Below are 21,888 nucleotides of genomic sequence, written 5' to 3'. Positions count from 1 at the left end.
TAAGCAGCTCAGGACATCTGCTGCTTTGTGTGTCTTTGTGACTAACAAGAGAAATATCTACTAAAATCACAACCATCTTAAGAAGATAGTGCTAGTAATCAGTACCACTAATATGGACCTGTACAGATCCATGGAAACATGGGCCAATCTTTTTTCTTTTAAACACTGAACAGTTCTCTCATTTCCCCCATTCTTCACCCAGGCAGCCCATCATGACCATGGTTGGAGCTGAATAGTGCTATGCAGAAATGCTCCAAAGCTGAAGTGTCAGTAAGCATCTCTCACTGAAAACTCTGATGGGTAAAAGGGAAGGGAACTCTGTATGCTCAGAAACTTGTCTCTGACTAGCAAAATTTCGTCTAATAAAAGCTATTACCTCATCCACTCTCTCTCTAACAGCTGATATATGTTTAACTGAAATGAACTGAAATGGACACAAATGTTTTCCACTATTCCAATTTTAAAGCTCTGTTCTGTTAAGCTCTGTAAGTTAGCACTGTATGGGTATTTCTGTACTTCTATTGTGCATGATCCTTTTTTTTTAAACTTTTGGAAATAAATTTATTTTTATTACTTCAAAATATTAACTACAGAACACCTACCAACTACTGATAAAACCTGGAACCAAAACAGCATCACAGAATTTATTGCTTCAGTGAAAACCACAAATACAGTAAATACCATAAAATGGATAGTCTGGTCTTCATATACGTACAAGCATTTCACAATTCCTAATACACTCAAAAATGTCAGGGCCAGGTAGAGCAATTTCCAGAATAGTTTATAACTGTGGCCGACCATTACAGTGCTCTCTTGAGGCCTTACTCAGCTGCATAGCTCTGTGCTGAGCTCTTCTAATGGCCCTTTTGTGTGGTTGTTCAAGTCAGCAGACCCTACTTCATCCTGGAGGCAACTTTTTCCCTTTGTCTCACAGATATTAAACAGACCACAGCATGCAGCTATAATTATTGGGATATACTTTTTCCTGAAATCTGACTTGGTGAGTAAACACTGACATCATCCCCTCCATCTACTGAAAGCACCATCAACTATCATTCCAACTTGTTGGGCCAATAGTTAAATCTCTCCTTTGAGATGTCAGGGTTGCCAGTCTACAGCTTCATGAGACCCATGGACCAATGGATAGGCTGGCCTCTCCGGTACTACTATGAGCATTTCAACATAACCAGGAGTAAACCCTCAAGGGGGAGGAAATACTTTCAGTACTCAGAGCTTCTTGAACAGTCACGCATTCTTGAAGATGTGAGCATCTTACTAGCCTACTCTGATATCAGTGAACCACAGTGATACCCCCAGTGAACCATCTCTGTTGCATAACTATATAAAAACTACTCCTTTCTGTTGATGCACTCTATGGCAAGGTGGGCTATGGCAAAAATAGTGATATATGTGCCTAGTGTCACCTGCTGTAGTTCAGGTACCTCATAGCTGCAACTCCACCCCCAAAAATCAACACATTAGCTCAACCCAATCATACACAGCTGCAGACCATGTGACATTCTCAGGGCCACACATGTAATATATATATTGCGTGGATGCAGCTCATGTAACAGAGTAATAAATAGGCAGAGAATCACTTTGAGAAGATGCTTCCTACATCAATGGAAGAAGTTTTCTGTCCGTGCTGATAATTCATGAAAAAAATCCTTCTAATCCACCTCGCCACATCTATACCTGGGATGAGGTTGACCCATCTACACTTCTCATGGTGGGAAATATTTTGCATCCCTGAGTGACATAGCTAGATTAACCTAAATTTTAGGTGTAGACCAGACCTAAATATGGGAATCTTACAAAAGAGAACTTCTAAGGGCTTATGAGGGACTGAGTTCTCTTCTAACTTGATGATAAAGCATAGGACACTCACGCAGATGTTATAAATCCAGTATTACAGTCTAAAGACTATAGTAACAGCAACAACCTCCCCCCGCAGATATGGAAGGCTTTGGTTAGGGCGTTATTCTAGTAAGTCCACTGACTATGGCACCTGCTACAACACTAATATTAGAAAGAAGTCTTGACAATGATGAAAACTGCTAGTCAGAGCCACATACTGACCTCTGAAAAGTACATTGAGTAAGATCTTCTATAGGTCAATGTACTTAACTAATGACGTTCAAGACCTTTTCATACTTCAAAAATGCATTTTAGTAAGAATTTCAGAAGAACTGGCATAACTAATTTCCTGGAGTTAAATCTTTCTGTTTTGGTATCAGTAGGAGAACTTGTCCAAAAACTCTTATACAAGCAACAAGTGTAGAAAGCATGCAAAAAGCTAGGAAAGGAATACAGCCCTTTGCCAAACTGGATCAAATGTAATCTCATATATGGGTCCAAGATATTGGCTGAAACCTCACAATGGACTTGACCCAAAGCCTTGTGAAGTCAAAGGAAAGACCCCTCATTTTGCAGGTCTCATGTTTCATATGTGCTTCTATAAATCACTCCCATAGCCAGAACAAAGCTCTGGAGAGCTGAGACAAAGTTGTGTGTAAGAGCTCTGCGCCCCGCTCCCCTTTTTTTCCCCTCAAAGAAATGGAATTCTCAGTCCCAAAAAGCCAAGCTGCTATGGAACCTGGCTAGGCTCACACGGATGGATCACAAATACAAGACTAAACAGCTTCATCAGCCCATGTAAGAGTTCACTGCAGCTGTGCAGAGCAAAGATTTCTTGGTGTTACACCTGGCTTGGTCATAATCCCACCTCATCAGGGGATTGTTATAACATGTACAGATGGAAAGAATGGCACAGCATTCTTGTAAGAGGAGCCTGCTCCAGTCAATGCATGCAGCTGACCTTCAGTTTTAAACCTCCTTTAAGATTTTCTACGGGTGCATGGGATGCCCCAAAATTTGGCCAAGGCAAAACAGGTACCAGTGATTTGTAAGAACTTGGAAAAAGCTGAGCAGCCCTGAAAATGCTGGGAGAGAGAGAGAGAGAAATGATCTCAAAGAGACAAGAATTTTGTCCCGAGGTCAAATATTGCTAGAAAGAGGAGCATGTGTGAGAAAATACATATTGCATTGCTGTGTTCCAGGTTTTTTAAAATAAAATAATCTTACCAATCATAGTAAGACAAAGGTTTAGTATTTATATAGCTCTTACATTCAAGAGTAAAACAAAACTTAGAATGAAGCAGTTTACAGCACCTAGAGGTAACATTAGCTATTTGACATTTTCCAAGAACTTTAAATCTTACCTGTCCTTCCCGGGAAAATTTAAAAGGTGGTTTGTGCTTAATAACACTTGTTGCAAGCCTCAGGAGTCCTGTAAGACCATCATCTTCTATGTTACCATCTTGATGGTCAAGGATTTCTCTACTATACATAAATAAATAAATAGAATCAATACATCCCATTAGCAATACATGAAATACAAACTTTAAAATAAAACTATCACCACCACATCTTACCTTCGAATACAGTCTGCAAGGTGTCTTGCCAGGGCATCTAAATCAAGCAATGTTGTCTGAATTAAAAATGAAAATGGAACACAAACAAAAAATAATCACAAATGTTATATGCTCATGGTTGAGTCACAAAAATAAGCCTAGTTTTCAAATATGTACACATATGGATTGGACTGGATTTTCACATGAGGAGAGGTTTCTCACCTTGCTTAGTAACTTCAGTTATTTGAGATGCATGTCCCTCTGGGTGCTCCACTTTAGGTAAGCATACCTCTTGTGCTTTTGACTGGAGATTTTTGGTAGCCATGCCTGTTCAATGCCCTGCATTTGCTGTATGCATCCTTGTGCCCCATACCAAGGCTGTACAGTGCTGTGCGGATGAACTCTTCTCAGTTCCTTCTCGACTCTAAAGTCCCACAGAGGAAACTCCAAAGTAGAGAGGAAGGAGGGCATGTATTATAGCACGCACATGAATACACATTTCAGGAACTCCACTTATTGCACAAGGTGAGTAATCTCTCCTTCTTAGGGTAGTGTCTCTGAGAACGCTCCACAGTACTAACTCCACCAAGGAAATGGGAGGTTCAGAACAGAGGCCAGCACTTAAGAAGGAATTGTGATGCCTACTGCAGCATACAACCTAACAGCATGAACAGAAGCATAATGACTGGAAAAACGTTGCAACCATGTTGCAACTTTGCAGATTTCAGCAACTGTAGCATCCTTGAGTTGCACAGACTGTAATCTAGTGGAGTATGAAATTAAGAGCCACCATACTGGGTCAGACAAAACGTTCATCTAACCCAGTATACTGTCTTCCAGCAGTGGCCAATGCCAGATGTCCCAGAGGGAATGAACAGAACTGGTGATCATCAAGTGATATCTCCTGTCACCCATTCATAGCTTCTGACAACAAAGGCTTGGGACACCATTCCCACCCATCCTGTCTAATAACTACTGATGGACCCTAACCTCCATGAAATTATCTAGCTCTTTTATGAATCCTGTTAAAGTCCTTGACTTCATATTTGCATGTGTAAGTACTAGTAGGGGAGGCTGAGCATCAGCAAAACCACAGGAGGCAATAATGCACTCGGAGATCCATTTATAAAGTCTCTCTGTTAAAATACTGGCTCATTCAGACCCATCCTCAATAGAAATTTCTACAGTTTTGGATGGACTTTCTCTGCCCTTAGCCAATTGGCTGTTTGCTCCAACTCTCCACTTTCCTCAGTCACTTCACATTAGGTTGATTCCACATGTACACTTATCGTCTTCTGCTCTTATGAGTCACCCTTACTCCTTTCTGTCAAAGTCACCTCTCCCTTCATTTTTCCTTCTATTTAGCTTTCCCCCTCCTAACTCACCCAAAATAATAATAAATTATGGAACTTACTTAACATTTTCTACAATTACTTTGTTCACTCTGCTTCTGTGTTCTATTACATTCCTGTGCCTTTCCGGTCCATTTAGGCTACAGGGACATAAGGGCAGCGATAGTCTACTATGCTGTGTTTATAAAACTGCCAAAAAATGAAGCTTCATTCTTGATTGGTCCTTAGGCACTGTTGTAATCAACACCCTTATTAATACACATTATCTAAAGGGCATAGACATTGGTGCAATTTATTTAGCAACCAGGAAACCTCTGGGTAGGTATAGCTCTACAAAGCTTACCAGATGATAAATGTCCCCTCCCTTTCTTTCCCTACCTCTTTCCCTTCTGCTCATTTCACAGTTTTACAACTTGGTGTTCACTCACAAGACAAACGTAACTCTGGTGTCTGAGCCTGTTAAGTGCAGCACTGTCTCTTTAAGTGATAAATATTCCAATACAACAGTACTTTGCACTTACATAATACCTTTAATCTACATGTCTGAAAGTGCTTTACAAAGGTGGGTACAAGTAGTATTATACTTTGTATTTTACAATCATGGAAAATGATGGAAACCAATTTGCTCGGTATTACACAGAGTCCATCAAAACTAGGAACAGAACGCAATCGGCCCAACTACTGGTTCCCTGCTCCACTACCACACCATCTCAAGCAACAGTAGTAACATTAAAAAGTACAAATTTAATAGGAAAAATACATTCTAATATTTTATAACAGAAACATTATGCATTGCATAGCTACAGCAGATTTTTCAGTTATTTAGAAACATACAAAATAACTGATGACCAAAGTGCTTAACATATAGAAAGTAGAAAAATAAATATTTCTATTAAATAAGAGGCAAATCAATACAAATATTCAAATTCTCCTAAAAGATCTCTACATGTAGCTCTGCTGTCAAATGACAGCATTCATTAGGGTATTTGGGGTTGTCTTTTTATTTATGTAAGAAACATTAGAAAAAGTTATTTGATGGAAATATATTGTAACTTCTCTACAATACTACTCAATAAATGAAGGTATACCTATACCATTGGCTGTAATTTTATGCATGTATTTAAAATAGCAAAATTTTCAAATTCAGGACCAAAATATTCCATGAAATACAAGTTACCAGATAATACTCTATTACTGTATTTGGAATTACAGTGACTTGTGCTGAGCTTCAACTACTCAATCAGTTTCACGACGGAAAAATAAAACAATACGTATTTAAATGAATGTAAAATAACTGTACCTACCTGACTGGCATCTTTTACATGTATATTATCAATCAGTTTGCACAGTAACCAAAAATATTCCTTACAACCAGAATGTAACACTGGTTCCTCTTCATAATCTTCTATCTGTGTAAAGAAATGCCTTTTTATTCACAAACACACCTGTGTGGCAAAAATGGCCAATGTTGGTACAGTGGGTCCAGCGCTTTCCTTGACAGGGGTTAGGATATCACCCCTTGCTTCTGTTCCTGGGGCACCAAGGTCCCTACCTAGTGAGCCAGGAAGATGTGAGGGAAGAGACTCAGAGAAAGGGTTGAACCCCTGCCCCCTGCAAGCTCTACAGGTTTCTTACTTAACCCCTCCCCCACTGTGGGTAGGGTTACCCTTGATCCTTGATGCTGGGGAAGGAAGTCGCCCTGCTCTGTCGGGAAGGGATCTCCTTGCCTCCAATACTCCAGTCTCAGATCTCAACAACACACCTCCAAACTCCAGTCCTCTCTCCTTACATACTACTCCTGCATGTCTGCCAGAAGCAGTGGGGCTTTACTAAGCTCCTGACAGGGTTAACTGGCTAAAGGTGCTTCAGTTGGCTTATGTGTACCTTACTTAGCCTGTTATATCACATCAGGGCAAAAAATGCTATATCACATTAGCTGTAAATGCTTCAATTAGCTTGTGGTTTACCTAGTATATAGGGAACCATGCCTTAATTAGTTTAGGGCTTATATACCTTGCCTTTAGCACTCTCCCACGGCTTCCTGGCCCAGACAAAAAAAAAACTTCTTAAACTGTGATCAAGCAAGATGATAAATCTATTAACGGCTGTAGCACTGTTGTGATTTCTGTTTAAATGATTTCTGTTTAAATGAAAAGGGCAGAAGGCAATTGCAACTCATCTTTAACATAAAGGTGGAGTTAATAGTTAAATCCTTACCCGGATAGGTTTCAATGCTTGAGCATCAGGAAGAAATTTTAATAATGTTGATGCAGCCAGTAACAGAAATGATCGATTAATTGAGTCTCCCCCATCCAAACCACAGAGAGATAATTTGTACAGACCATTACAGGACTCATGGCGAACAGCAGTCTTCAAGAAAAAAAAAATCAAATAAAATCAAATTATTAAAGTCAGACTCCATATGCTATTTCCTTTTTCACTTTTGCCTAATGTATTTAAACTGAAAAAAGTACACCTGTGCCAAGTGAGGGAAATTAAAATTGTTGATGAAGCTTATACTTGTGCATTTTCTGATGTTTTAAAATAGCTTTTAATCTCAATCTAGTTTTCTTCCTTTGTTTTTGTTTGTTTTTTTAAAGAAAATGAAGGTTCTGAGGCATTCAGCTTATAAAGCATGCATATTCTTTACTTCAGTGCCATCTGGTTTGGGCAAATTATAACCATAATAATCTATGTGAGTATGGGGAATAATAAGCACTTCATTGGTTCACATACACAAAGGTTTTATTTTTAAGTGACTTCCGATATGAATGAGAAAAATTTCTACAATGTGTGCTCAACATGCAGTTTTCAACTGATCATCTCTTTACTACCCCAACAAACTATTTGCAAATTAAACACAGACACTTGTCTTCAATGATAAATACTAATATCAAGTCTAAAGTTTGGTTCTTTGCATGTAAAAGATTAGAGTCATCCATACATCCAATGAGTGAAAATGCTACTCTTCCAAATTTGCATGTGGTTTAATGTAGAACACTGTGTAATGGTGTGTCATCACAGATGCCCCCTTGGCATGTTCATGATGCCACTGACAGCTGTCTTCGGACTTCCCATCATCCTGTCCTGATGGGCCAAATTCTCTGGACACCCTCAGCTAAGGCACACAGTTGAGGTTACTGTTTCCCCCTCTACCAGCTGCTCTGCAGAGCAATGCAGACATCTTCATTGGTAGCCAGGGCTTCTGGCCATTGGATCCGTGGGTTTCAGTTACCATGCAGTGACTCTTCTGGAAAATGTACTTGGTCATCTTGGTGGAGCTAAACCTTGTTCTGTTAAACCTCATGGAACCCCTGTTTAAATCACTGGCAACAACCTTTGATGTTGCATCTCTTCCTGGTGGCCATCACTTTGGAGGAGTGGGTTTCAGTGATCAAGCTCTCACTCTGGAGCCTCCGTTTAGAGTTGTCTCAAGGACAAAGTACAGTTATGACTACACCCACTGCTCCTTCCAAAAGTAATCCCACAATCCCATTTGCAGTCAAGTAATCTTTCTGGCAGTGTCAACATTGATCTCCTCTCCCAATACTTTATGGAAAATGGGTTATGAGTATAAATATGCATAATGCAGAAACGCTTTGAACACATTTGCTTGAGACCTTGCAGAGTCAGCCATAAAACTAGCTGATGACAAGGAGCTTATAAGCTTGTAGCATGCCCTGATGCACGAAGTAATTCACAGTGAGATTTTCTGTGCAGAAATAGGGAGACCTTTTATTGCCTCTGCTTCCATTATGATGGCTGTGGGGATCTGAGGAATGGTTTGGTCCTTTGAACGTAAAAGATTAGGAGTCATCCATACATCCAATGAGTGGAAATGCTGCTCTTCCAAATTCGCATGTGAGAGCTTGAACATTGAAACCCACTCATCCTAAGTGATGGCCACCAGGAGGAGGTGCAACAGCAAAGGTATTGCCAGTGATTTAAACAGGGATCCCATGAATTTTAACAGAACAAAGTTTAGATCTTCCGTGATAACCAAGTACAGTTTCCAAAAGAGTCACTGGCTACGTCTACACTAGCCAAAAACTTCGAAATGGCCATTTCAAAGTTTACTAATGAAGCGCTGAAATACATATTCAGTGCTACACTAGCATGCGGGCGGCCACGGCACTTCGAAATTGGCGCGGCTCGTCCAGACGGGGCTCCTTTTCGAAAGGACCTCGGCTACTTCGAAGTCCCCTTATTCCCATCTGCTCATAGGAATAAGGGGACTTTGAAGTAGCTGGGGTCCTTTCGAAAAGGAGCCCCGTCTGGACGAGCTGCGCCAATTTCGAAGTGCCGCGGCTGCCCGCATGCTAATGAGGCGCTGAATATGTATTTCAGCACTTCATTAATAAACTTCGAAATCGCCATTTGCATGGCCATTTCGAAGTTTTTGACTAGTGTAGACACGGCCACTGAGTGATAACTGAACCCCATGAATCCAATGGCCAGATGCCCTGGCTACCAACGAAGACAGTGTCATAAACAGAAAAGAAAGGCCCATGAAGCAACAAGGTTGCGTATTTTGGCAGGGAGAATACGATGCCATTTTTGAGTCTGATGAGCATGGTGAGCTGCTCTCCAGAGACCAGGGTGACACTGTTTCACTCAGTGCTGGAGAGGATTACTGAGGAGATCTTGTAGTGGCCAACATGGATTTCTTCTTGGACAAGTGTCACAGTACTGAGTGAGGTGCTGAAAATGATTTCCTGCCACTTGCAGGCATCACCGGTCCTGAGTCCTGACACTCCAAGGAATCCAGTATCAGCAATGTTGGAACGTACCTTGCCACAACAAAGGCTTCAGGAGATAATGTCACCACAAACTGGCTGGTGTGCTGACATTGTCAGGGCCATCCTGGTGGAGGGGAGGCGGGAGAAGAGCGAGGCACAGGAGGGTAGTGTGACAGAGCAGGGCAGATTAGCTTCCTGTGCCTACCACCCATGTGATGGGCGCCAGAGGTGAGGGGAGGTAACCCCTGCTTCCTCTGCTGCACTCAGCCCCCAGCCCCAAGTAATCCCTCATCCCTCCCATCCATTGGACAGTTGGGATGGCTGCTAAGGAACCCCCAAGAGCATAGGGTCTGGGGCAGCCACCCCAGCTCATGCTATGGACAGGATGACTCTGGACATTGTGTAGGTGTTACTGGTCTCTGCAGTACTGGGGCTGCAGATACTTGACCAAGCAGCACTGGGGATGAAGACTGTCCCAGCACAGGTTTCGCTCTCTCCTTGTCTCCTTTGTCCTTTAATACAGGAGACCAGCTTTTGTCTTTATGCCTGCAGTTTTTTCTTGGGCACTGGGGAAGATGATCAGTGGCAAGTGTCTCCAGCTCAGAGAGGAGTGTTCTGAACCAAGACTGAGATGCTGTATGCTAAGTGTGGCTCTGAGAATTGCTTTAGGGCTACCTCAAGCAGGAGACCCTTCAACTGAGCAGGCTGGTCCTCCTGAATCCAGGATCTTGAACGCCCTGCAAATTTAGCAGCAGTTTATCCTATGAGCTTCCCCTAAGTACTCAAGGCAGCTCAGCTGTTGATCATTCAAAGGTAAACTTACTGCACAAAGGCAATAGCAAAACTTATTGCCTAAGGCAGACTCATTCAGCTCCCAGGACTCAAGCATGCTTTGGCACCAGGACAATGGACAATCCTGGCATCTAAAGGGAGAGTTGTCCAAACTACCCAAAAACAGCAAAGTAACAACTAAAACCACTAGAAAATTACACTAAAACTACAATAAAGTTGTCAGAAAAAATACACTAAAAGAAGGACTGCCTAAGCAATGAGGTGTTCTGGCAATCATCACTAGCAATAAGAAAGAACTAAAGGGAAGCAGGGTCAGCAGCAGTGTTCCCTGTAAACTGGGCCCTTGTGTAGCCACTCATGAGAGATTCAAATGTTGCACAAATGATCAGCACAATGCTCACAGCTAGTTTTTGTTTCTACTGGTGGCGCACATTCATGTGGCTCAGTGCACATAAAACATTTATTCGGTGCATGGATGGAAAACATTAGAAGGAACATTCGGTGGTGGGTCCTGTATACCAATGCTCTGAATATCAGACACCAGTGTGCTGGAACTATCCTAATGGATACTACTCAAGGGAAAACTATTCTGCAGCTCTGCTTAGGATGCACTCACCCCAACCCTGAAATGGACATGTGCAACACCTTGAAGAGCAAGAGTGTATAATGAAAACTAACTAAGCTTGCTACAGGCACTTAATATATTTTAACTAAGTAAAGAAAAGTGAAACAGTCACTAAGTAATGGCATCAGTAGGCAATACTCCTCTGCATTCTGACAGTAGCAACAGATAACACCAAGGCTGGATTTGATCCATAACAGTTGTTAACTAGGAGGCAATGATCTCTTCATTATCTTACCTCTGGAATAAGAAGGGTAAGTTTCTTTAGCCAGTCGTGTAAATGATCACTATCTGCCAGGCTGGATTTCACCAAAGAATAACAGTGGGCCCAACTCACCAAGAGCCACATTGAATAATGAGTAACTAAAAGAATAAGAAAAGGAATAAAAATCACCATGTAATTCCTATGTTAAAAAGCTTTGGGGATTCAAAAGTCAAAAAGGACAAGAGCATACAATATGTTGTTTCAATTGTGACAATAAGGGACAGATGACTTCATTCTGGCACTCAGGACGCCACCAAAGCTCAAGTAATATATCCATTTGGTTACTAAAGGTCAGTTCTCTCTTTCTTAATTACACTATATTAAGACATCACTTTGAAGTATAATTCCTTCTCTGTTTCTCCCCTACTGGTAATTTACTGATAAACTACATCAGCACTACGGCCAGGTCTACACCAGACATTAATGCTATTTATAGATATGTTATTCTAGCTATGGCAATTGCGTAGCTAGAACCGATTTATCTGCAATCAATTTACCTGGCTGAACTCACAGAGGGAGGGCAATGGGAGAAACTGTCCTGTCAATCTCCCTTACTCCTTGTGATATTCAGGAGTATAGGAGTCAACTGCTGACTCCAAAGAGTTTGATTGTGCACATCCCAGGCACAGAATCAACCCTTGGAAGATCAAACTTCACCAGGTCGATCTTCCGCATAACGTAGACATATCCTAAATTATGGCACTCCCTGAACCAGGTCAGCTCTCCTTGCTCCTTTCTTCTCACCACCTAAGGCCCAATTTCTGGCAAGTGATAAGCAAAGGATATCCATATCCTGGTTCCAAAATCTGCAGACACACCACTCTCAGGCCCTTGGTGACAGAATACTGAAGAAGAGTCCAGAACAAGACCTAAAGCTAATGGCAGACATCAGTGTGTATTTGTGAATATACAGTAGACCCATGACTTAGACATGCAAAGAGAAGTTACTCACCGTAGTAACAATGGTTCTTCGAGATGTGTCCCTGTGGGTGCTCCACGATAGCTGTCGGGTTCGCCCCGGTGCCGCAGATTGGATCTTTCCAGCAGTTTCTGCCGGACCGCGCATGCGCTGGCGCGCACCGCTCCCTTGCGAGCTCCCGGCCACGGGCGCGATCCGCTCCCCGCCAGTTCCTTGACCAACCGCCTCGGATGCTCCTGAAAAACACCAAACAGAGATCCGAAGTGGGGAGGATGGGCGGGTGATGGAGCACCCATGGGGACACATCTCGAAGAACCATCGTTACTATGGTGAGTAACTTCTCTTTCTTCCTCGAGTGTCCCCGTGGGTGCTCCACGATAGGTGACTACCCAGCAGTAACCCAAGAAAGGAGGTGGGTAATCGGGTTATGTGCAGCTTGCCCCCCAGAGGACTGCTGTCAACAGACGGGTATCCTCTTGGAATACCCAAGGCAGGGCATAATGCTGGCGAAGGTGTCATAGGATGACCAGGTCGCCGCTCTGCAGATGTCTTTTAGCGCGATGCCCTTGAAAAAGGCTGTTGATGCCGCCACCACCCTGGTGGAGTGAGCCCTAGGCGGGGCCAGTAAAGGAGTTTTTCGAAGTTCATAGCACATCGTTATGCAGGACACAATGTGCTTCGAGATTCTCTGTGAAGAGAGACCCTCTCCTTTTGACCTGGAAGTGAGAGAGACTAGGAGTCTGTCCGTTTTCCGGAAGGACTTAGTCCTGTCTATGTAGAAGGCCAATGCCCTCCTCACGTCCAGGAGGTGCAGGCGTGCCTCCTTGCTGGAGCTATGAGGCTTCGGGTAAAACGAGGGTAAAACTATAGGTTCGTTAAGATGGAACTCTGAAGAAACTTTCGGAACAAAGGCTGGGTGCAGCCGTAAGGTTACCGCCTCCTTTGAGAATACCGTGCAGGGCGGTGTTGCCATAACTGCTGCGAGCTCACTCACCCTGCAAGCTGACGTGATTGCAAGAAGGAAGGTTGTCTTTATCGTAAGGAGACAGAGGGAAACTGTGGCTAAGGGTTCAAACTGTGGTCCCATTAGCGTGCTGAGCACCAGGTCCAAGCTCCACGATGGTGGAAGCGGTTTCCGAGGTGGGTACAGGTTTACCAGCCCCTTCGGGAACCTGGTAACAATAGGATGGGCAAACACCGTGGGCCCTTCCTCTTCATGCTGAAAAGCCGATATAGCGGCGAGATGGACCTTCAACGAGGAGAGGGAGAGCCCGCCTCTCTTGAGGTCCAGTAAGTATTCTAGTATTACAGGTATAGGCACCTCAAGGGGAGCTAACTGCTTGGTGGAACACCATGCAGTGAATCAAGTCCATTTCTGCTTGTAGGTCTTCCTGGTGGAGATCCTTCGGCTACTTTCCAGGACTTGTTGTACTCCCTCCGTACATCTACTTTCTAGGGAGCTGAGCCATGGATTAACCATGCTTGTAGGCGCAGGCCTTGGGGGGGTGGGTGCACTATGGACCCCTGGGCCTGTGTGAGCAGGTCCGGCGCTACCGGAAGGGGAAGCGGTGGAGGAGCCGACATGCGCAGAAGCAAGGGGAACCATTGCTGTCGATCCCATGTGGGGACCACTAGGATCATGCGGGCTCTCTCCCTCCTGGCTTTCTGCAGGACCTTGTGGATGAGGACTGTGGGGGGAAACGCGTAAAGCAGGGGGCCTTTCCACGAAATCGTGAACGCATCCCCCAAGGACCCCCGCCCCAGTCCTGCCCTGGAGCAGTATTGGGGGCACTTCTTGTTGTGCTGAGTGGCAAACAGGTCTATCTAGGGAAATCCCCATGCATGAAAGATCGGTCGTAGCAGATCAGAGCGGATCTGCCACTCGTGTGTGAGTGCAAAGTGCCTGCTCAGCTGGTCTGCCTTCACGTTGTGAGCGCCTGATAAGTACGAGGCTTTCAACGTTATATTGTTGGTGATGCACCAGTTCCACAGCCGGACTGCTTCCGCACATAAGGCACGGGATCGAGCTCCGCCTTGTCAATTTATATAAAACATGGTGGAGGTATTGTCTGTATTGATCCCGACTACCTTGCCTTGTATGTGGTCTCGAAAGTGTTTGCAGGTGTTGAACACTGCTCTGAGCTCCAGTATATTTATATGCAGTGACTGTTCCGTAGGGGACCACAGTCCTTGCATCACCTTTTCGCCAATGTGTGCTCCCCACCCTATGTGAGAGGCGTCGGTGGTGAGAAAAATAGAGATTTGTGGTTGGTGAAAGGGTACCCCTGTTAGCATGTTCTTGGGGTTTACCCACCATTGCAGGGATCTGCGCACCTCTGTCGTGGGCAACACCACCCTGCGGACGGTGTGGGATGCCGGCTTGCAGACACTCGCCAGCCAATGTTGCAGGTTGCGCATATGCAATCTGGCATTCTGTACCACAAACGCTGCCGCTGCCATGTGGCCTAGCAGCTGCAAGCACATTAAAACCGGCACCGTAGGGCTGTATGTAATGACTTGTACCACGGAACCGATGGCGCGAAAGCGAGCGTCGGGTAGATAAACCCTTGCTGTGATAGAATTTATGCATGCCCCTATGAACTCTGTGTCCTGTGTGGGGTCGGTCTTTGACTTCGCAAGGTTGATGATCAGGCCCAGAGAAGAAAACGTGTTTGCTGTTACGCATATCATGCGTAGTACCTCTGCCTTCGAGGCCCCTTTCAGTAGGCAGTCGTCCAGATATGGGCATATAAATACCCGCTGTCTGTGCAGGTAGGCTGACACCACTGCCAGGGTCTTGGTAAAGACTCTGGGGGCCGAGGAGAGGCTGAACGGCAGAACCTTGTATTGGAAATGTTGTTTGCCGACCATAAACCGGAGAAAATGTCTGTGAGCTGGGTGGATTGTTATATGAAAATACGCATCTTGTAAGTTGAGGGCTGCGAACCAATCTCCATCGTCCAGTGCCGTGAGTATAGAGGCGACTGTGATCATCCGAAAGCGTTGTTTGTGCAAGTACCGGTTGAGGCCTCGAAGATCTAAGATGGGCCTCCAGCCTCCTGTTTTTTTCTCTGTGAGGAAGTATCGTGAATAAAACCCTTTCCCCTGGAGTCGCTCTGGCACTCTTTCCACCGCCCCATAAGCATAAGGTGGTCCACCTCGTGCCTGAGTTTCGCCTCATGGGAGGCATCCCTGAGATGAGGCCTGGATGGAGGTCTTGGCGGTGGGAGCGACTGAAAGGGGATCACGTAACCCGTGGCTATGATCTCCAGTACCCACTTGTCTGTGGTGATCTTTTGCCATTGTGAGTGGAACGGTCGGAGGCGATGATGGAACATTAATTGTGGATGACATTGCGCGATGGTAGTAATAGTGCAGCCCTCGACCTGTACATCAAACTTGTTGCCTTTGGGCCTGCCCCGAGGATGCACGGCCCTGTTGGGAACGTCGCCTAGGAGTTCTATACTGTTGTTGCTGTTGATGCAGCCCTTGGTCGTAGCCCCGTTGGTACTGAGCACGCTGAGGTTGGTACGGGTATCGCCTTTGTTGAGGGTAATACTTTTTCTTTCTGTATGGAAGGGTACAAATACCCAGGATTCTGAGTGTAGCTCTTGAGTCTTTACTGGAATGAAGGACCAAAGCAGTTGACTCTGCAAACAACTTCTGCGTGTCGAAACCGAGATCAACAATTTTTGCCTGCAGATCCCTCGGGATACCCGATGTCTGGAGCCAGGATTCCCTGCACATGACCACTGCCATAGCCGTTGAGCGTGCTGCCGTGTCCAGGGCGATCTGGACTCCTGTCCTCGAAGCTGCATAGCCCTCTTGCACGATGGCCTTCAGCACCAGCTTCTTATCTTCTGGAAGCGAATCCATGAGAGAAGTAAGCCTGGAGTAATTGTCGAAATTGTGGTTCGCTAGATGTGCTGCATAATTTGCCACTCTCAGCAGCAGGGTGGAGGAGGAGTATACCTTTCTGCTGAATAGCTCTAGCTTCTTGGCATCTCTGTCTGTTCCCCCTGCTTTGTACTGGGAAGTCTTCGATCTCTGCTGAGACGATTCTACCACCAGTGAATTTGGTTGTGGGTGACTAAACAGGAACTCCATGCCCTTCGCCGGGACGAAGTATTTCTTATCCGTCCTCTTGTTTATAGGTGGAGCGGAAGCCGGGGTCTGCCATATGGTGGTAGCAGACTCCACAATTGCTTCGTTGAGCGGGATAGCGATTTTGGACGAGGCCGGAGGCCTCAGGTTTTTGAGGAGCTTGTGGTGCTTCTCCTGCACCTCTGCTGTTTGGATGCCTTGCATGAAAGCCACCCTTTTCCACAGCTCCTGAAACTGTTTGAGGTCGTCCGGGGGGGCAACATCCCCAGGGGCCGTAGCCTCGTCAGGGGAGGACAAAGAGGAACCACTAGGGTAGACCTCCCTTGAACTCTCAGGGTCCTGCTGTCGGTGGTACACCCTCTCACTGGAGGCTTGCGAGGGAAAATCTCCGGGTTCCAAAATCAGCTCCCCCGAGACAACTGTGTTTCCGTCCCCGTCCGTGAGTGCCCGCGGGGGGTACTGGATGGTCGAGGGGGACCTGCCCCTGGGTGTATGCCTGTGGTGTCTATGCCTGGCGTGATAAGGACGACCGTGGCAGCACAGGCACGGTTCCTGAGATGGAGACCTGGACCACTCTCGAGGTGCATACCCCGATGTCTGGGGGAGCAAGACTGTCTGGATGACTGAGACAATGGTGAAACTGGTTTGTGATAGTACTCCAGAGGGTCAAATCCCACAAAGGGCGAGGGTGGCCCGAGCCATGGTGACGCTGTTTGGAGGAATAGAGGAGGCGGCTCTGGGTAGGCTGGGGGAGACCCATGTCTCCTGGTTGGTGTTCGCAGCATAAGGGGAGGACTTGTTGAGAGCAGCTCTGCAGCCCTGTCCAGAGAAGGGCTGTGGTGCTGGGTTTTCGCTGCTGCCTTTCCCCTCCTCTGCGGGGCTGGCTCCGCCCCTTCCCGTGCTGGGGATCTCGGCCCCGCTGTCAGTGCCGCGCTCGGCATGCTTATCTGCGGTGCCGTGCGGGTGGTCTCCTTCGGTGCCTGCAGGCTGCGTGCCTCTTGGCCCTGCACCGTTGGCGCCGTGGGGGTCTGTGCCGCTTGCGGCAGTTCTGCTGGTTCCGGCGCTTGCCTGGCCGCCGCTCTGAACGCTGTGCGGGCTGGCTGCTTAGTAATCAGAGGCTCAGCCTCTGCCACATGCGCTGCTGCGCTGCCGCTTGTTTGTGACTGCAGCTGGGGGCTGTGTGGTACACCCGTCCCGCTCGCTGTGGCTGCTGGCAGGGATGAGGCTGGAGAGAGCTTCCTCCGTTTCTGCACCAAGGGGGTGAGGAACACCGCCTTCCTTTTATGGAGCCCTGTGGGTCCCTCCGGTTGAGGCCTCTCTGGCACGTCTGGCTGGAGGGCCTTATCAAACAGCAGCATTTTCAGCCGCATTTCTCTATCCTTTCTGGCTCTGGCCGTGAGCTTTGCACAAAAGGAGTATTTCTGGGTGACGTGTGATTCCCCCAGGCACCTAATACATTGACTGCGCCCATCAGAGGCCGGCATAGCTTCATGGCACGACTCACACTTCTTGAATCCTGAAGAGGACATTGCGGTGAGTCTTTGAGCTGTTAATAGGGTACTTAGCACCTTCTCTGTGCCTGTTCCCCTCTCACGGACCCCAGCCTGCTGCGGCAGGAGGCCTACTGGCCTTCACGTTCCCGGGTTGCCTCCACTCCTCCTTCTCGTTTACTAAGACTTTCTACTTATATATATATATATATATATATATATATATATATATATATATATATATATTTTTTTTTTTTGCAATAAAGAAACAAACAAACAAACAAACAAAGAACTCTGAAAAGAAACTGTAAAAACTCTGAAAACTCTAAATACGCTGACTCTGGCCGCAGCCTGAGAGGATTCCGTCTGCAGCCGATGGCGGTTAAGAAGGAACTGGCGGGAACCGGGTCGCACACGTGGCCGGGAGCGCGCAAGGGAGTGGCGCGTGCCAGCGCATGCACGGTCCGGCAGATACTGCTGGAAAGATCCGATCTGCAGCACCGGGGCGAGCCTGACACCTATCGTGGAGCACCCACGGGGACACTCGAGGAAGAACCCCCACGTAAATCAAATTTCATGCAACTTTGGGGAGCCAGAAAACTGACCAGGGCTACTGCCCTGGTTAGCTTCCTGGCTCCAGCAAGTGGAGAGGTGCTGGGGACCAGGTGGCATCCTGGCTCCCCTCCGCTTGCAGAGCCAGGAAACTGACCAGCGCAATAATGGCATTAGTAGGCATCCTGGCTCCCCTCAGCTTGCAGAGCCAGAAAAATGACTAGGGCAATAAAGGCATCAGTAGCAGAGCAAGAAAACTGACCATTATTGCCCACCATGACGCCCTGGTCAGTTTCTGTGCTCCTGTAAGGGGTAGCAGCTGAAAACTTGACACTCAGCTGCTGCCACTGACAGGAGCAGCTGCCGCCCCTCACAAGAGGAGGGAAATATTAGTTTCTGCACTCCTATCAGGGGCAGCAGCTGCTCCTGTCAATGGCAGCATCTTAGCTGCCACCACTGACAGGAGTGTGGACACCTCTCCTGTCAATGGAGGCAGCCAAGTCAGCTGCTGCCCCTAAGAGGAGTCAGGAAACTAACCAGCACAGTAGCACTGGTCAGTTTCCCCCACAACTCAGAGTCACATTAACCCAAGATATGCTCAACTCGAGTGTGTATATCTCAGGGGTCTACTGTACATGCTTTAAATTGACAGTGGCTTCTAAACACATCTTGGTGTAAATATTGTTCAGAATTTTCACATGAATACTCTCTGGGTGGTGAGCAGGGACCAGCAGGGGAGGCAAACACTGTTGCCAGCCAAAATGCACATAAAAATTCATCTCACTTTTACCATATTAATATGGACCCATTTGGAAGCAACAATTCACTTGCCTCCCCAAAGCAGACTTCTCAAGCAGGACTCTTCTAGAGACTGAGCCTCAGGTTGAAGCTTTATAGTTATCTAAAAGACTCTCTAGGGGAAATTTGTGGTACAAACACTATCTGTGCCTTCTGCTCTGGATGTGAATCCCTGCCTAGGGACACAGCATCTCTCCTGACAAAAGGGAACAAACCACTAAATTGGCTGGGATGACTCAAACCCATAGTCTTTGTTAGTTGTAAGATCTTTCTTATTATAATCAATAAATAAAAAATAACTATTCTCTACAGCACTAACCTTCATGTCTTGACCTGTGATCAGATTGAGCCTTTAACACCCTGTGCGGGAAGAAAATCAAATTACATATTACTAGAGAACAAAAACATATCTGGAAATGTAAAAGCCAAAAGTGTATTTTTCTGATTTTTACTTGAAATACATTCTTCCTCTCAGAAAGTACAATTTTTAAAGTATTGTTTTAGTCCAAACTGTGACTATAATGACATTACAAGATTCCATGTTTACTGTCACTTAGCTTCAACATAAATTCATTTGAGCTAATAAGTAAGAAAGGATTTCTAACTGCTAGGCTTCCAAATCAAACTGGAATCAAAGCTTTTCTTTCTGGCTCTACTTCATATCACCAGCAATAGCAAGTATGCTGATGCAACATTACGCAACAAATATAGAAGGCACAGCTAAATAAGACAAAACACTAATTCTCAAATTATAGCCCTCAGGTTGCTTCTACACAAGTGTATACATACATTATCAACACCAAATAGCAGATGAGGGTAGGAAAAGCACCGAAGCAGCAACACTAAAAACATTCAGGCAAATTTATTTTAATCCTTTTCCTTCATATTGTCCTGTAATCAAGACCTATAATTGACACAAAGAGGTGTGGAAATGGCTTTAGGAGATGAGATGGCTCATGAAAAGTATCACACTGTGGCCCATCATGTGAAATAATTTGAGAACCACTTGACTAAATCAACAAGACGAAGTATACAGACAGGCCACATCTATATGAAAGGCCTCTGTCGACAGAAGTTACTGTTGGAAAGAATTTCCTGGCAAAACTTCTGTTTAGAGATCGTATCTACACATAAAAGCAGATCGAAAGAGCAATCCGCTCTGTCAACGGAGAGCAGCCAGAATGACCGGTCCTATCTCAACAGAATAGCTGACCAGAAGCTTTGCAAACAGGTCTGCCTGGTGAACTGGAAGCCCTGTCTGTTGACAGAAGGGCCCCGGCATGTCTACACAGCTATTTTGTTGACAGAACACCGTTGAGAGAGGTGTTATACCTGAAGGAGGAGAGGTATAACGCTGCCGATGTATGTGCCGGGTTTTCTCGACAAATTGTTGGCAAAACACATTTGCCGTGTAGATGCTCCATGTTTTTTTCCAGCAAAAGCTCGGTTTTGCCGCAAAAAGCAGCTCGCATAGGCATGGCCCCATGTGTTTAGTTTATGTTCTACCTTTAGCCATTGTTGACCTCCGAAAAACCATAGGTTTAGTTTTAAAGCTACCATAAAAATGCATACATTTTTTAAGTAAAAAGTTATAATTACCTAGGTGCCAAGTTGTCATACGTATAAGCAACGGACATAAGTCGCTGGATCAAACTTGTTCCCTGGACAAGTACAAGGAATACCTTTAAAAATTGAAGTTAAAAGAAAGACAACAGAACAATGGGGTTAGATTACATACATTATGTCAGTTTTAAAACAAACCAAAAATTTTGTGCAAGAAAGAGGCCATACAAGAGGCATTGGCAGTAAAGATAGTTTTGCATTGTGATTCCCTCTTAGTTCATGACTAAGCTGAACGACAAAGTACACGCCACTGGGTCTGAGGTGCCCAGTGAGGCCTGTAAAGAGATACACACCACCACTCTGCCCTCCTCTGAAACAGCCCCAAACTCCACTCTGGACTCCAAAGGTAACAGCTTGCTAAATTTCAACATGGAATTCCAGGAGTTGTAACTATCCCAGCTCAGGATGGCTTGCTAATAAGCTACCCTAAGATGCAACCTCACGCCACCCTCCCCCACAACTCCTGTTTGGAATAGACCTTCAGAATCCTCAGAAATCCTGAGTGAGTCATTGCTGTCCCTGCCCCTCACTTCATTCACCACCAATATTACCAACGCGCAGGGTTCCAAGTGGATGTACAAATACTCATAACCCTTAGAAGGGAATGAAGCATTTTCTTTCAAAACGCTTGGTTGTCTAAGGGAATGAACATAAGAATGGCCATACTGGGTCAGACCAAAGGTCCATCCAGCCCAGCATCCCATCTGCCGACGGTGGCCAATGCCAGGTGCCCCAGAGAAGGAGAACAGAAGACAATGATCAAGTGATTTATCTCCTGCCATCCATCTCCTGCCCTTGTTCTGAAGGCCAGGGCACCATACTTTATCCCTGGCTAATAGCCATTTATGGACCTAACCTGCAAAAATTTATCAAGCTCTTTTTTAAACCCTAATAGAGTCCTGGCCTTCACAGCCTCCTCGGGCAAGGAGTTCCACAGGTTGACTGTGCGCTGTGTGAAGAAAAATTTCCTTTTATTAGTTTTGAACCTACTACCCATCAATTTCATTTGGTGTCCCCTAGTTCTTGTATTATGGGAAAAGGTAAATAATTTTTCTATATTCACTTTCTCCACACCATTCATGATTTTATATACCTCTATCATATCGCCCTTCAATCGCCTCTTTTCCAAACTGAAAAGTCCCAGTCTCTCTAGCCTCTCCCCATATGGGACCCGTTCCAAGCCCCTAATCATCTTAGTCACCCTTTTCTGAACCTTTTC

The 21,888-nt window shown here is 45.4% G+C and overlaps 1 protein-coding gene across 4 annotated transcripts in view; it reads right to left on the bottom strand.

Annotated features, from left to right (window-relative positions):
• The window catches only part of USP34 (ubiquitin specific peptidase 34), a 344,835-nt gene that overhangs the window by 107,406 nt on the left and 215,541 nt on the right, over positions 1 to 21,888 (bottom strand). For 3 of the 4 annotated variants that reach the window (XM_074989455.1, XM_074989457.1, XM_074989458.1), the window contains 7 exons: positions 20,646 to 20,728; positions 19,366 to 19,406; positions 11,157 to 11,281; positions 6,983 to 7,135; positions 6,070 to 6,174; positions 3,435 to 3,490; positions 3,222 to 3,342 (listed from right to left, as the gene is read on the bottom strand). In XM_074989455.1, the coding sequence (XP_074845556.1) occupies positions 3,222 to 3,342; positions 3,435 to 3,490; positions 6,070 to 6,174; positions 6,983 to 7,135; positions 11,157 to 11,281; positions 19,366 to 19,406; positions 20,646 to 20,728 (684 nt within the window). The remainder of the gene's footprint in view (positions 1 to 3,221; positions 3,343 to 3,434; positions 3,491 to 6,069; positions 6,175 to 6,982; positions 7,136 to 11,156; positions 11,282 to 19,365; positions 19,407 to 20,645; positions 20,729 to 21,888) is intronic. The other variant, XM_074989456.1, reaches the window with a different exon arrangement.

Source organism: Carettochelys insculpta, chromosome 3 (assembly GCF_033958435.1).
Source record: "Carettochelys insculpta isolate YL-2023 chromosome 3, ASM3395843v1, whole genome shotgun sequence".
NCBI lineage: Eukaryota > Metazoa > Chordata > Testudines > Carettochelyidae > Carettochelys > Carettochelys insculpta.
This window is presented reverse-complemented; position numbering and strand designations above follow the sequence as displayed.